Source organism: Embiotoca jacksoni, unplaced genomic scaffold (genome assembly GCF_022577435.1).
Source record: "Embiotoca jacksoni isolate LCO1_2020_lvr unplaced genomic scaffold, fEmbJac1.0.p SCAF_16, whole genome shotgun sequence".
Taxonomy (NCBI): Eukaryota; Metazoa; Chordata; class Actinopteri; family Embiotocidae; genus Embiotoca; species Embiotoca jacksoni.
This window is the reverse complement of record NW_027185296.1, coordinates 7,638,309-7,652,280: the sequence shown is the minus strand read 5'-3', so window position 1 is coordinate 7,652,280 and position 13,972 is coordinate 7,638,309. Positions and strand designations below refer to the sequence as shown.

The window sequence follows — 13,972 nt, the reverse complement described above, 5'->3', positions numbered from 1 at the left end:
AGTTAACAGACCTCGGGAGTGTTTTTATTTTGAAGTAGTATCTTCCTGATCAAATTTCGCTGTCAATTTGATGTGCGCCTTTATTTTGGAGGATTGACCCGGAAGTATAATCGTTGTTGCTTCAGGCGGAGTGCAGGCTGCAGTTTTTGCTCAACGTGAAGCCGCTGTAATATCAGGACCGTACTGAGAGCCTCTGTTGTCTGACCTTTGTTTGAAATGGCTTTCCATAAAGAAGCTCACCAAAGACTGAACTATCTTTACCAGGTTTGAACATGTTTAAAGTTCCTGTTGCGATGACTTCGGCGGCGATCACGTGGCTAACATGCTAGCTAGCGTTCTAAGCAGCTGTCACTCAAGTTGTTTGTTGTTGTTGTTGTTTTATCTCTACAGGCTGCACATTGTGTTTTATCTCAAAATCCGGTCAACGTGGAGCTGGCTCGTTTCTACTGCTTCACACAGAAGACGATTGCAAAACGTTTAGTTCTCAGACAGTAAGTTGAGTCTATTAAAAGGATCTCGAGATTATTTGTGACATAAAGCTCCTTTTTGACCAAAACCTATTAAAAGCACACGAGAAAGCCATTCTATTGGACTTTGTGTTATGTCTCTTTATTGTCGTGAACAGGGGTAAAAGTGTCTTAATCCACAGTTGAAAATAGTCCTCAACAAATATACTCTTTCCTCTTATTTGAGTAATATTTATGGACACATACAGTGCCCAGCAGTTACAAACAATTACTCAGCCTTTTTAAAAAAAAAAAAACTGAAGCTAAACATTTGTGACTTAAAAGACTCGCATCTTTACTAGGAATCAATGGGCTTGGGGCTGATAGCCATAAACTGGAATTTATTGAGGGATAGAATAACTTTTTGGGGGTTCATTTTATTGCAGAGATCCATCAGTAAAGAGGACATTGTGCAAGAAGTGCTGCTCATTGCTCATCCCAGGTGTAACTGCCACAACAAGACAAAGAAGTAAGCCATCTTGTCATTTCCCCTCTTATCTCACATTACACATAGTGACTATAAGTAGATGTTGTGCAGGTTTTAGTCAGTCAATTTATGTGTATATATGTTTAGTGGTGTTTGCTGACTTTCCCCCATTAGGAAAAAACGGCAGGACTCGCTTCACTGTGATGAGGTGTCTCAGCTGTGGCCAGAGCAAGACCTTCCTGAATAATCCAGATTACTGTTTATGGGCCGACCGACCCGAGGCTCAGATGGAGCAGCAAAAGCAGCCAGGTTTACAAGGTAACAATCATAACTAAACTGCAAAAAAAAACAAAAAAAAAACGTTTTATTTCACCTTTCAGTTGCAAAATGAAACCTGGTAATAACTGCACTTTCTCTTCCACAGATCCAGGCACGTCTGCTAAAAACAAGCCAAAAGACACAAAGCCTGACAAGTCACAATCTTCCAAAGCCAGTGCTGCTCAGAGGGCTGCCAGCACATAGCAGCAGCAGTTCCCCTCTTCACCTCCTTGTGTTACAAAGTCCATCGACGGAGGACGTTTTTTTTAATTAGTATTATTTAGATGAAAAATTATATTCTGTAAATCTCAAAATTTTGGGCCTTTTCTATCTACAGCTATTGCTGTGAGTAACAGTGTCCCCACTAGAGGGCCACTACATGTTTCCTTACACTTTGGACATGGTGGGTTTGTTCCAAAGGGAAAACTTCAGTCATGGTTTTATTAAAAACTAGGGAAAAGAATGGAATTATATGATAGACTTTTTGGTATTAATTTCCCACACAGGCTGCTAAATTGAAGTAAACATATCTTGACCATTGAGCATCGGTTGTCAAGTTGATTCTTGAAGAGGGGGGGATCGTTCACATTTTCTTCTCTGCTTTGTCTCCTTTCGGCACTCTGAAGCGGGTCCTCTGGAAATACAGCAGATTCTTGGCAAAAATCTTCGGAATACGGCCCATGTACAAGAGAAGAGCCAGAATCATGCCTAGAAAATCAGACATTCACTGTTAACACTTTTGACTGTTAAAGAACTGACAGCACATGATCATATAATTCAGTCAATGTAGTTTACCAGTGAGAGGGCCGAGCCAGTAGACCAGTGCATACTCTAGGAAGGTGAACCCAGTACAGTAGAAGGTGATTCCGTACGACAACGCTGGATTTACGTAAGCTGAGGTGTAGCCTCGAGCTGGACAAGAGAAATGACAGGTGGAGTTTGTGCTTTTAGTTACATACTTTTTGAAGAAAGTGGAAGCACACATTAAATCCTAAAACGTTTCATCTTTTATATGAAAAAAACGTATCGAAGCACATTTAAAGAATCTTTGGAAATAACGGATCCTTTGTGTGGTGTCTGTGAAGAAGCAGATAAAATGCACAACTAAATGCTTTTTAAATGCAGGGATGACAAAGAAAGGGTCAGTTCACCTACTTACCTGTATGTGACAGGAACGTGAGGAGCACAGCGATCAGCGGCACCCGGATCAGAGCAGATCTGCGTCTCAGGCTCAAGTGGATGAGGTGGAAGATGAGTGCACAGACGCTCTCGGTGAAAAAGCCATGAAGCACAGAGACCAGCAGGGATGTGCTGCACTCTCTGGCCATCAGGTTTTTGATCATGTGCATGTCCGTCAGCTCCAGGCTCCAGTAGTATACAGCTGCAAGGAGACCGAGGTGAGCCCCGACGAACTGGGCTGCCACAGCAAGCAGTGCGGACAAGGTGCCGGCCTCCAGCTGCAGGAACGTCTGGATGACCAGGCTGGGGTTCCCCAACGCCCCCCCACAGACCACACCGTGGATCAGCAGCACCACAAACATCATGGTAACGGTCACATCAGGACCCAAGCCCCCGGCCCACTCACCCACCTCCACAATGGTCTGCACCTCCAGCCGGCACGCCACCAGCATGAAGGAGGAGGCAAGCTCCGAAATGAAGATGAACCTCGGCCATTTTTTAACGAGTCTCCGAACCGAGGCGGCAAAAATCACAACAGCCAGGACGTATCCGAGGGATGCGTTCAGTCCAGACATGATTCAGATCAGATGTCCTCTTTAATGAGGGGTCGACTCACCAACTGGGCTCTGTTTGACAACGTGGCACATACACAGTCACACTTCTTATCAGAAACACGTCACGTTTTTATCCCACAACCACCTGCCAAAATATACACGGGCCTCTGGAAGGTCAGGTCAAGGAGGTGGCCTTCATTTAGTGGTCACTTATAGTTGTATTTATTTAAATTATGACTTCTTCTCTGAGGAAAACACATACTGTAAATAGTTTTCTGATTACTAAATGGCTGAATTTCTGGTGTTTTGCCTGAGATAACATTTTCTAAAATGACAACTATACATCTCGTGTATCTAAATTCAGTACGCAGCAGGGGTGCAAGTTAGTGTTTAAAATAATTGAGTAAATTTTACTCCATACTTGGAACTCAAAGGGAAATCGTTTTATAAAAAGGCAACACTAAAGGACATAAACTACTGTGAAGCCTAGCATACAAGTCAGTTTCCACAAAATAAGCGTAGGTGATGAATTGGCCTAAAACGTTTTTACAGTGTCACTAAGCCCTCCTGACTTGATTCCATCGCTGAAGACCAATTAATTTAAAAATAAAAACAGTAATCCACTGTTACAGTTTGCATTTACCATTTACTTCACAGGTAGGGTTTACATTGTTAAGCATACCATGAAAGGAGAACCAGACTTTTTCCTTTTCATTGCAGTTTATTGAAGAGATGTAATTTTACAGGATGAAGAAAAACCTACCATTGAAATAAAAAAAATTAAAAAACAATAATATAAACTCAAAAACAAATGGTACAAACGGGGCTCCGTACCAAACTACTTGTAGTAAATATCTTTCTTGTTATGCTCTCAAAATAAAGCAAAGATACAAAATCAGGAGCTGATTTATGGGTCAAAGCTGTAAGAATTACGTCTCTGTCTCTTTCTGTTTTATTGTGGCCTTGTGGTGAAATATTTAAGATGTTTACAGTGGTACTCTTAGCAGAAGGTCACAGATTAGACCATGTTAGACAACATCTAGACAACAGCAACACGTGTACTGTCTCAGAACATTAAATGTTAGGTTAGGTTAGGTTAGGCTAGGTAGTTACTTTATTAATCCCGAGGGGACATTTTTTTTTTCCGCTACAGCAGCATACAGAAGCAATAAGATAACAATAGAACAATAGAAAAGCAATAAAATAGCAGTAAAAAAATATAAAATATATATTAAGTGTACCGGTTACTTATGGCTCCCAAACTGTAGCGATAACCCCAATTTAATGTAATCAACGAATTCATAATTTATGATTGGATTAAATCAGGGGTGGCCAACCAGTCAGAGACTAAGAGCCACATTTTTTACTGTGTTACCGCAAAGAGCCACATCATACACATGGGCACACATGAACATCACCCCATCCCTTCCTCTTACACACACACCTCTGCTCAGCCAAATTTATTGTGTGACATTATCATGTCACACACCAACATGATAATGACAGAAATGGACTCCTACAGTACTAAGACCACAGGCCAGTCATTTTCAACAATGAACATTGTGTGCACTGTCTCACACACACAAACTCTCAGTTCAACAAAGTCCACAAACAAAAACATAATAATTTACAATAGTGTTTTTCTTTTACTATGCATGTTGCTTAGTGCGACTTCTGGCATCCCTTGCCTTGAACAATCCTCTTCAAATCTGACTTGTATTCTGTTGTTGCCACTCGAAGCAATTCTTTCACATGGGTGTCAGTCAGAACAGATCGATGCTTTGATTTCACGTGTTTCAGGGTAGAAAACACAGACTCAGACGTATGTTGACCCAAACATTGACAGTATCTTAAGCGCAGCCTGTTTGACATTGGGGTATTTTTCCATTGGCACACTTTTCCAGAACTCAATGGTCCCTTCCCTTAAAGCAGGTTTCAGTTGGTCCTCCTCACAAAGATCGATCATCTCCAACTCAGCCGCGGCCTCATCTGTGACTAGCGGGGCTTTCAAACAGTCCGTCTCCGCATTAAATGGGTCGAGAGGAACATCTGTGGCCTTTTCAGTTGTAGATCACGGAACCGGATGACAAAGCTTTCGTGCAGGTTTTCAACCAGTGTTGCATATCTGGCTCTTTGCTTATTCAGGGCGGCGCTGGTGACTTGCCCGCTGGCTTTTAGCAGAGTGGGAAAATGCGTTAAATCTCCCTTTTGAATATGCGCCTTGAACAGCTTCAGTTTGTTGACAAACGCAAACACACTTTGCACCAGGTCAGGCAGCATTTTTAACTTACCCTGCAGGGTCAGGTTCAGTCTGTCCAAGTGACACAGCATGTCGACCAAAAAGGCCAGATCCATAATCCACTCGAGGTCCGAGAGCTCGGGATAGTCCTTGTCCTTCTCTTCCATGAACAGCTTCACGGCATCCAAAAGCTCAAAGAAGCGAGCGAGCACCTTGCCTTTTGACAGCCACCTCACAGTGCAGCGGCAGGTCACCTGGAAGTCCTTGGTCCAGCTCAGCGATGAGATCCTTGAGTTGCCTGTGGTTAAACGCATGTGTGCGGATGTAGTTGACGATTTCCATCACAGGCTTCATGACGTCGTCTAAATTCAATGATTTAGACACGAGTTGCTCCCTGTGGATGATGCAATGGAAATCCCAAAACTGGGGAAATGTTTGGTCAGCTTTGCACAGCCCCACAAGTCCGTTCACAGATCCGATCATGGCCGGCGCTCCGTCCGTGGCTACTGCAGTTAGCTTCGGTACGGGCAGATTTGCTTTCGCAAATGCAGCCATCATTGTTTCTTTCACATCTATGCCACGGGTTCAGTCTTTTAATGGCACAACATCAAGGAGTCCTTCTTTGATCACACAATCTTTTGACACAGACCGTGTAGATATTGCCAGCTGAGGCTCGTCTTGTACGTCACAACTCTCATCCAATGCGACACTAAAATACTCACATGTTGAAGGTCAGAGTGCAGCTGTGATTCAACAGCCGTGTTAATGTCCGATATTGTGTTCAACAGTGTGGCGGGACAGTTGGACATCTGATACCATCCGTTTTAGTTTGTCGTTTTCAGGAGACAAGATTTCAACAACGTCACTGAGGCATTTTTTAACGAACTCCCCTTCATTGTGTGGTTTTTTAGCCCGTGCAATGTCCCAAGCCAGTTGATACGATGCAAGCGTGACAGTCTCTGGAAATCCCTGGTCGATGTTAGCAGTGAGCTGAAGTGGCGCTGAAGATTTGAAGCTTTGAAATGCGCTAATGACGTCTGACATATCAGGCAGACTGGCTCGCCATTACGTTCAACAAAAAAATATAAACTTTCCCACTCTGTTAAAAACGTCCTGTGTTCATCTTCATATTTTCGTTTAGCTGTGCATTTTTTTCCTGCCATTTTGAGAGCGAAATTGACACTAATTGTTTACTCGACTGGGTTTGCCCCTCCTGCTTTGCGGAAATTCACCTCATGCACGTTTGACGAAAATACCATATTGAACTCAAGCGAAGCGAACACGCACAAAAAACAAACAAAACACAAACACAAATGTTGATATGAACGTAAAAGAGCCGCGGGTTGGCCAGGCCTGGATTAAATGAATCACGTCAGGTTAAAAACCAGGAAGTGCCATGCTGCCAGACATATCTATGGGGTGACAGTAAAGTTGCGGAACAGACATCTCTTAAAGCAGCTGCTTTAAGTTTTCAACCGACTACTAAAAAAAAATTAAAATAAAATAGCAGTGCCAGGTTGGTACAAAACCTCACTTCTGACGTTAAACCGAGGGACCGTGTTGAATGCTCTCCGACGTTCAAGGCTTCGAGCCGGAAGTTGTGAAACGTCGACGTGCACGTGTTGTGAGGGTGTGCGCGCGCACGGCGTCGGGGGGGCGGGGAGGAGGAGGGGGGAGGAGAGAGGGGGAGGGGGGGGTGAGGGGGGGTGAACCAGTGAAGAGATGGCAGAGGAAGAAGCGACAGTCAGAGAGGAATGAGAGCTGGTCGGGGATGGCGGACAAACCTCTGACACTGTTCGTGAAGCTGTTTGCCGCCGGATTTTACGGTCTGAGCTCGTTCCTGATCGTCGTGGTGAACAAAAGCGTCCTCACGAACTACAGGTAACGGCCCCGCTGGTTCCCGTTGACGGTGAACCGTTTGAAAAGCTGCCATGTTGGCTAACGTAGCCGCTGGAAGTTGCGCGTCGGCTGGATAACGGAGCCGACGCCGCGGAGCTCGTTGGCTTCGCGGCAACTTTGGAACCAACTTGCGGTCCAGACGGGAGACAGGAAAGCTCCCCTTTCTGGAGCATTTTCATGGAGCTACATTTAATCCTTCCAGTGTTTTGTCGTTGTTTACTAACTATTGTCGACGTTAACTGGGGACTGTACTCTTCTGTCTCAGGTTTCCGTCTTCAATATGTGTCGGAATAGGACAAGTAAGTTGAATGTCCCCCTCCTCCACCCACACCTTTTTTTTTTTTTGTCCTTCATTTTTTTTTTTTTGCCACACACCCAATATGGTTCAAAGCTGACTTGATTTCATGTTGAACGTGTGTGCAGATGTTGGCCACGGTGGTTGTGCTGTGGGTGGGCAAGGCTGCGAGGGTGATCAGCTTCCCTGACTTTGATGAGAGCATACCTCGCAAGGTGAGCCTCAACCTTGGAGTGGGGAAACTCTCCGCATTGTCTTGTTTTGCAGGACAAACACTCCCAATTACACCCAACAGAGCTGCTACCAATTAAACAATTAGTTGATCGACAGGAAATTATGATCAGTAGATTGTTTTGAGTGATTCCAGCTTCTGGAATAAGAAAATGTCCTGGTTGCTTTTAGTCCTCCATTATAATAAACAGAACATCTTTTATTTGATTGTGGACCGTTGATGGGGACAAAATGAGACATTTTTAAGGGGGTCCATTCAGAAACCCTAACGTTAAGTTTACCACGCCATAAACGAGCATCTTTCTTCAGTACTTTTGCTTTAAAATAGATTTTCAATGAATGCCGCCTATTAAGTTTCATGAGTTAACCCTGTAATTGTATTAGCAATGATAGCGCTGCTCTTTCTCAGCAAAACTTCCTGTGTATTCCTTGTTTCCTAGACGTTTCCTCTACCTCTCCTTTACGTGGGAAATCAAATCACTGGTCTGTTTGGAACTAAAAGGCTGAAGTAAGTCGTCAACTCTGAACAAACTAGATGGTTCAGGGAAGTTGAATTTACTGGACGGGGCTGTTAAATTTTTTTTGTTTCATCATTGACCTAAATTTGTGTCTTTGTCCTCCTCCACCAGCCTGCCAATGTTCACTGTCCTCAGGAGGTTCTCTATCTTATTCACTATGCTGGCTGAGGGATTTCTGCTCAAGTAAGACGACACACAAGGGATAACCCACTTTTCCTGTTCATTTAGTGACCTCCTGGTTCAGTGGGAGGCCCGGCCTTTCTCTTTGTACGGCGATGGTGGCTTTTATTTGCAGCTGAAAGCAGTCTGATCGAATTTCATTGCTCTGCTTGTCTTTTAATCGTGACAGGAAGAAATTCTCCAGGCCAGTCCAGTTGACAGTATTTACTATGATCCTTGGGGCGTTTATAGCCGCCAGGTAAGTTGCGCTGCGTCCAGGTGTCCCGCGTCCAGGTGTCCCGGCTGTTAAACAGACCTGAGTCACCTTCACTACAAAGGGTGGCCTTGTCCTGATATACGTCCACATTTCAGAGTCATTAAACACACGTTGGACATCTGTAGTTCAAGGAGCACTGCCGAAACACAGCAAATAGCCAGCGACGGAAGACTTATTTACTGTCTGACCACTTTCCATTGCTTTCTCTCATCTCTGTTCGTAGTGCCGACTTGTCCTTTGACTTGCAAGGCTACGTGTTCATCCTGCTGAACGACGTGCTGACTGCAGCCAACGGAGCCTACGTGAAACAAAAATTGGATGCGAAGGTATGTGGCAGCACCATCTGATGAATAGTGACCATTGTTGGGAAGGAGCTGTTTTTGGCATTGAGCTGATGTTGGTGAATGTAAGGAACCCAAACTGTCCTTCAGCGTCTGGCTTAAAGAACTCAGTGTGCACAAATACCTCGAGTCAGTTCTTTTCACTCCCCACTAAGTTGATTTAATTATCAGTGTTTAAAAGTCGGAGACTCCAGGGGATTCAAAAATACTCCTGTGCTACTTTACTAATTATTTTAGACCATTTTCTTGCATTTTAACTGTCGGATTAAAAACGGTCGGAGTGTTGAGTCGGAAAAGGCTTGTCGTTTCTTTTTTTGTCACATGAGCAGACTACTGAGCTCTCGCGTTACAGCAAAAGCAGAACTGGATCCAGATTTAGTCTGTGATGTCTGTAGAGCACCATCTGCTGCAGCGAGACTGACTGGTGAGTTTGTGTGTGTGTGTGACGGACAACGGTGAAAGATGAAGTCGTGTCAAACAGAACCACACAAATGCAAACGAGAGCTTCCAGTTGGTGCAGCGAGTCGGCCGTGCGAGACATCTGTATGCTAGTTAGTGAGGAATGCACTGAAATGCTTGTGAATAACTCTCTCTGTTCAGGCTCGGCTTCTGTTTTTGTGTTTCTGTTGCTTCCTTTCTCATCTCTTTTTCTGCTCTTCTTTGTTTTTCTTTTTTTCCCCCCAGGAGTTAGGAAAATATGGAGTACTGTATTATAACGCATTTTTCATGATCATTCCCACTCTGGTATTGGCTCACCTGACTGGAGATGTGCAGAAGGTGAGCAGCTGCGCTCTTCTGTTGTTGTTGTTGTTGATAAGCTTCTTTCAAACCTCTTTTCATTCACAGCTGTTCTTCACAGTAGCTCAACCATCAAATCAAAAGCTCGTCGTGAGTTTATGGCCTTGGCTCCGCTAAGTTATTGCAGGGCTTCGTCCCAAGTTTAAGTGAGAGCACATAGAGCACGTGTAAGCCTGGGCGTGTGCTGTAAATATGAGCCGTCTTTGGTCAGTGTTGGCAGGGACCTTCTGGTTTGCCCAGCTGGGGCCCAGCAGCCAGAAAGGCACAAAGATGCCATTATGCACATCGGGGAGTTATTACAGCAACTTCCCTCGACTTGAAGAACCACAGTAGAGATACAGACTGCTGCCTTTCTGAAGCCCGTGGAGAGTCTGCGTTGGATTTTCAAGTTTGCACACGTTCGCGGTGTCGCTCGCCTCGTCACCGACTCCTTCGAACTCCTCGGTTCTCGGCCACCTTACGCCATCACTTCTTCCACCGAATGTCAGACCGGATTCATCCATACGCAGTGATTTTACATTTCTTGCGAAACAAGTGATTTGTAATATGAAGTTGCCTATCTGGCTTCATTCTGTGTGCTTTTCATGTGTGTGCGTGTTTCTTATGCCGTGCTTCTCCCATCAGGCCGTGGAGTATGATGGTTGGTCAGATGCATTTTTCCTTTCCCAGTTCATCCTCTCCTGCATCATGGGGTGAGTCACAGGCCTAAACCGGGCGTGTATAGACTGTTTTGCGTGGCACATGTGCTTTATTGCCAAATGCCTGTGGTATTAGTAATGAAATGTAGATTCGAGGCCACCGCTGAGTGTAAAGCTCACAAAGATCCTTTGTTTGCAATGTTGCTTTAAGATTGTGAAATCTTATTTCATGCTTGAACAAATATCTCCGAACTGTTGTTTTTATATTTTTTGTTGTTGTTGTAGGTTTGTTCTGATGTATTCCACTGTGCTCTGTACACAATACAACTCGGCATTAACTACTACGATCGTGGGATGCATCAAGGTGAGCTGCACTGTGTTGTGAAGTCACAGTTAAATACGCTGCGACACTAAACTGTTGGCTACATTAAGATTGTTTTATGTTTCGCAGAATGTGCTGGTGACATACATCGGGATGGTGTTCAGTGGGGACTACATTTTCTCTTGGACTAACTTCATAGGTTTAAACATCAGGTATGAAATCACAAAGTTATTTTGTCTAATGTGCACTCAAACCTCAAAGACTTTCAACGACGGTTCAGGGCAGACCTTCGGCGTTTAGGGACATAAAGCACGTCGGTTTGGTTTTAGGAGTGGGAATCAGTGGTGGCCCCATCGCAGGATATTATCATGATACTCGGCATATTGCAAATTGTTTTAAGATCACAATACTATCCTATCGTGACCGAAGTATCGTCATGTTGGGATTTATTACCCTCTTCAACAGCAAATGATGTCACCAAAGGAAATCTTTGTCAACATCAGTCATTTTTATTGCTGCAAAGTGGGACGGTCACGTAAACACACTGACCAACAGTCATGAATGATGCGAGCACCTGATCAGTTTATTTATAAGCTATCATTACTTGGTGTATTTGCATTGATAGAAGATTGTCACACAAAATATCACAGTACTAGGTTCTTCCCTCCACCCCAAATTGATTTCCATAAAATGTTTAGTTCATGGTGAATTCTAATAACTTTGGTCGCACTTCTACTGGGTCCAACTTATCATTGATTATGTTTAGGTTTAAGACCAAATTCTTGAGAAACAAACAACATTCCCAGCACCTTCAGCTGCACTGTAGAAGTTTCCAAACAGTTTCCTTTCCATGAAAAGTGTTGATGTAAAAGCCTCACAAATAACTCATTTATAATTCAGTTCATTAAAATAAACCATGTCGGGTATTAGCTTGATAATTGCTCTGGTGTGTCACTGGGAACAGCAGCTGACGGTAACTGTTTGATCGTATCTGATTTGCATCTGGTGGGAGAAAGTCGGTGCTGCCGCTGATATTATTGCTGACGTGACTGTGTCACTGCGCTGCAGGAATGTGGAGGTGCACGCTGGATCTTGTTGGGGGAATATGACCCGTTTTTTTTTTTTTACCTGTGAGGAGCTGTAACATGTTCACCTTTCCTCGGCTCCTGATCGTGAACCCGACCACCTGATTGTTGAGTTTTTTTTTGCTGTAAATACACGTTCATTTGTCGTCTTCATCTGTTTGTTAACTCTAACACTGTCTCTCTGTTTCACTGCAGTATCGCTGGCAGCCTGGTGTACTCGTACATCACTCTGACAGAGGAGCAGTCCAACAAAGCGACTGAAAACACCAAGCTGGACATCAAGGGCAAGGTGGTTGTATGACAGACACACTGGATTTTATTTTATTTTTTATGCTGACGAACTCTTATTTTTTATTACGACTTTTATTTATGGAGTATTTAAGCAGCAAAGGCACGGGATTGGTGGGAACGGTATTCCAGGACACTTCCTTTGTGTGTTTTTGTGGAAATGGAGCCATGCCGTCACCGTGCCTCTCCTGCTGCTGCCATGGTTACGAAACCCTCCAGAGGGACTGTAGGTTGACTTTTAGACGGTATTTTCTTTTTAAAACAAAAACAAAAATCTTATTTTGATACTTTTCGTGCGAGTATTGAGAACAAGGGAACCAATACTATTTATATGAAAACATTTCTTAATATTTAGACAAACGGAACATTTAAAGTCAAGTGTTGGGATGATGTAATGTTTCTCAAACAGCTGGATTCATCCACTGTTTTAAACATGGGTGTGTATGAATGCTAAGAATATTAAGTAATGGTTATTTTAAAGGCACAATCCTTCATTCTATTGCCTTTTCTGTTTTGCTGTTTACAAGGAATGTAACTTCAGATGCCTTCTGAGCACAGTGAAATGCACTGACACTGTCATTTTCTGTTGGTTCAGTCTTTATCCTCGTACATTTCTTTTGATTTATTTTGCGCAAACACTGTTATAAGCTTGTTGCAGACGGACGGTAACGACAGTGATCAAACCTTCAAACAACCAAAGTGGATGGGCAGTGGGCTGTCAGGTCCCATCAAGGATTGTGGCTTTAAATTATGTTGCTGCCTCCTTTTTTTTTTTTTTTTCCCTTGGGGGGGGGGATAAATATAAGTTGACGGTTTACATTTTGCTCCCTCAGTATTACAGAATGTTTGTTGTGAACTCCTCGAAGCTGTAACTGGTTCTCTCTATGCAGAATTAACAAACAGTACTTATGGTTTGTTATTTGAACAAGAGGATCCATTTGGTTTTTGTTTGTTTTGTTTGTTTATCGCACTTTTAACTGGGGTAGCACCTGTAAAGCAGTGCAAACAAATTGCCTCCCCTCCTGTTACATCCGTTGTTGAGATTAACGTACTTTCCTGAAATGTAATTTTTAGTTGTTTTTTTTCAAGTATTACAAAAGGAACTTGGTTATTTAAATGTTTAATAATCGGGTACGAGTGTTGACTTTTTTTTTTTTTTTTTAAACATTTTTGTATCTACATCCTTTTATATTTATTACTTTTATAGACTAATTCATTTTGTAGGTGGAGCAGCTTGTGAATTGTTAATGCTGATCTCATCTCAAACACAGTAATCATGGATTTGTAGCTGAAACACGGTGATGTATTTTTCCATTAAAATAAACCTCTCTTGACATGATGTATTTGTTGATCAGGTTGTGATCAAGTCATTTTGGCATCTAACAGAATATTTATGTTGTACATGATGTAGTGTTTACCATCAAAGAAGAGATAGCTGTTCTGATATTACTCATCCAAGATTTTTCTTGTGCTATGGTACGAGTCTTTTTTAAATTAATAAATATTTCATTATTATCCTTTTTTTTTTTTAAGACATTCTGATACTACTAAATGATGGTTTCTTCCGCTGGGCTCTATAACGGAGGCTGTTTGTTTGCAGCTGATCATTAAGCTGCAGTAGGACAACAGTTCCCCCTTCTGTCAAATCTGTAAAAAAAAAAAACAGTTTGATTTTCAAGCTGCACACCTGATAAAAATTTTATAACTCCCCTTTGAAGCATACAAATCTATTATGTGTACAAATTCTTAATGACAAATGCAGTTCAGTTTTCAGCTCATTAATTCTTGGTGTTTCAAGGCTTAAGCTGCCAATCTTCTTTTTTTTTTTTTTTTTTTTTTTTCTTAATTCACCACTGGGAGTCGCAGAAGACCAGGAACTTGATGGTCAAATCCATTCT

General features: G+C 42.8%; 3 protein-coding genes across 3 annotated transcripts; 2 read left to right on the top strand and 1 right to left on the bottom strand.

Annotated features, from left to right (window-relative positions):
• The first annotated feature begins 113 nt into the window (after positions 1–113).
• Positions 114–1,793, top strand: rpp21 (ribonuclease P 21 subunit). The gene is made up of 5 exons (XM_069150618.1): positions 114–264; positions 391–491; positions 893–975; positions 1,108–1,251; positions 1,358–1,793. Exons 1-5 carry the CDS (start codon positions 217–219, stop codon positions 1,453–1,455), a joined length of 474 nt encoding a protein of 157 aa, XP_069006719.1. The 5' UTR covers positions 114–216; the 3' UTR covers positions 1,456–1,793.
• aqp12 (aquaporin 12) lies at positions 1,754–6,821 on the bottom strand. Its single transcript, XM_069150617.1, has 4 exons — positions 6,758–6,821; positions 2,411–3,056; positions 2,047–2,163; positions 1,754–1,959 (listed from the first exon to the last, which is right to left on the bottom strand). The coding sequence occupies exons 2-4, from the start codon at positions 3,003–3,005 to the stop codon at positions 1,835–1,837; spliced, it is 837 nt and encodes a 278-aa protein (XP_069006718.1). The 5' UTR covers positions 3,006–3,056; positions 6,758–6,821; the 3' UTR covers positions 1,754–1,834.
• A 108-nt stretch (positions 6,822–6,929) lies between these two features.
• LOC138198883 (nucleotide sugar transporter SLC35D2-like) lies at positions 6,930–13,413 on the top strand. The gene is made up of 12 exons (XM_069150615.1): positions 6,930–7,104; positions 7,388–7,421; positions 7,546–7,632; positions 8,089–8,156; positions 8,278–8,349; positions 8,516–8,584; positions 8,826–8,928; positions 9,628–9,720; positions 10,366–10,433; positions 10,665–10,743; positions 10,831–10,913; positions 11,982–13,413. Exons 1-12 carry the CDS (start codon positions 6,995–6,997, stop codon positions 12,085–12,087), a joined length of 972 nt encoding a protein of 323 aa, XP_069006716.1. The 5' UTR covers positions 6,930–6,994; the 3' UTR covers positions 12,088–13,413.
• Positions 13,414–13,972: the final 559 nt, after the last annotated feature.

Coding starts and splice junctions, on each gene's coding strand:
- rpp21 (XM_069150618.1), top strand. CDS start 217: ATGGCTTTCCATAAAGAAGCTCACCAAAGACTGAACTATCTTTACCAG. Junction 265..390: donor GACTGAACTATCTTTACCAG/GTTTGAACATGT, acceptor TTATCTCTACAG/GCTGCACATTGTGTTTTATC. Junction 1,252..1,357: donor AAAGCAGCCAGGTTTACAAG/GTAACAATCATA, acceptor TCTCTTCCACAG/ATCCAGGCACGTCTGCTAAA.
- aqp12 (XM_069150617.1), bottom strand. CDS start 3,005: ATGTCTGGACTGAACGCATCCCTCGGATACGTCCTGGCTGTTGTGATT. Junction 2,164..2,410: donor CACGTTCCTGTCACATACAG/GTAAGTAGGTGA, acceptor TCTCTTGTCCAG/CTCGAGGCTACACCTCAGCT. Junction 1,960..2,046: donor CTGGCTCGGCCCTCTCACTG/GTAAACTACATT, acceptor CTGATTTTCTAG/GCATGATTCTGGCTCTTCTC.
- LOC138198883 (XM_069150615.1), top strand. CDS start 6,995: ATGGCGGACAAACCTCTGACACTGTTCGTGAAGCTGTTTGCCGCCGGA. Junction 7,105..7,387: donor AGCGTCCTCACGAACTACAG/GTAACGGCCCCG, acceptor CTTCTGTCTCAG/GTTTCCGTCTTCAATATGTG. Junction 10,434..10,664: donor ATCCTCTCCTGCATCATGGG/GTGAGTCACAGG, acceptor TTGTTGTTGTAG/GTTTGTTCTGATGTATTCCA.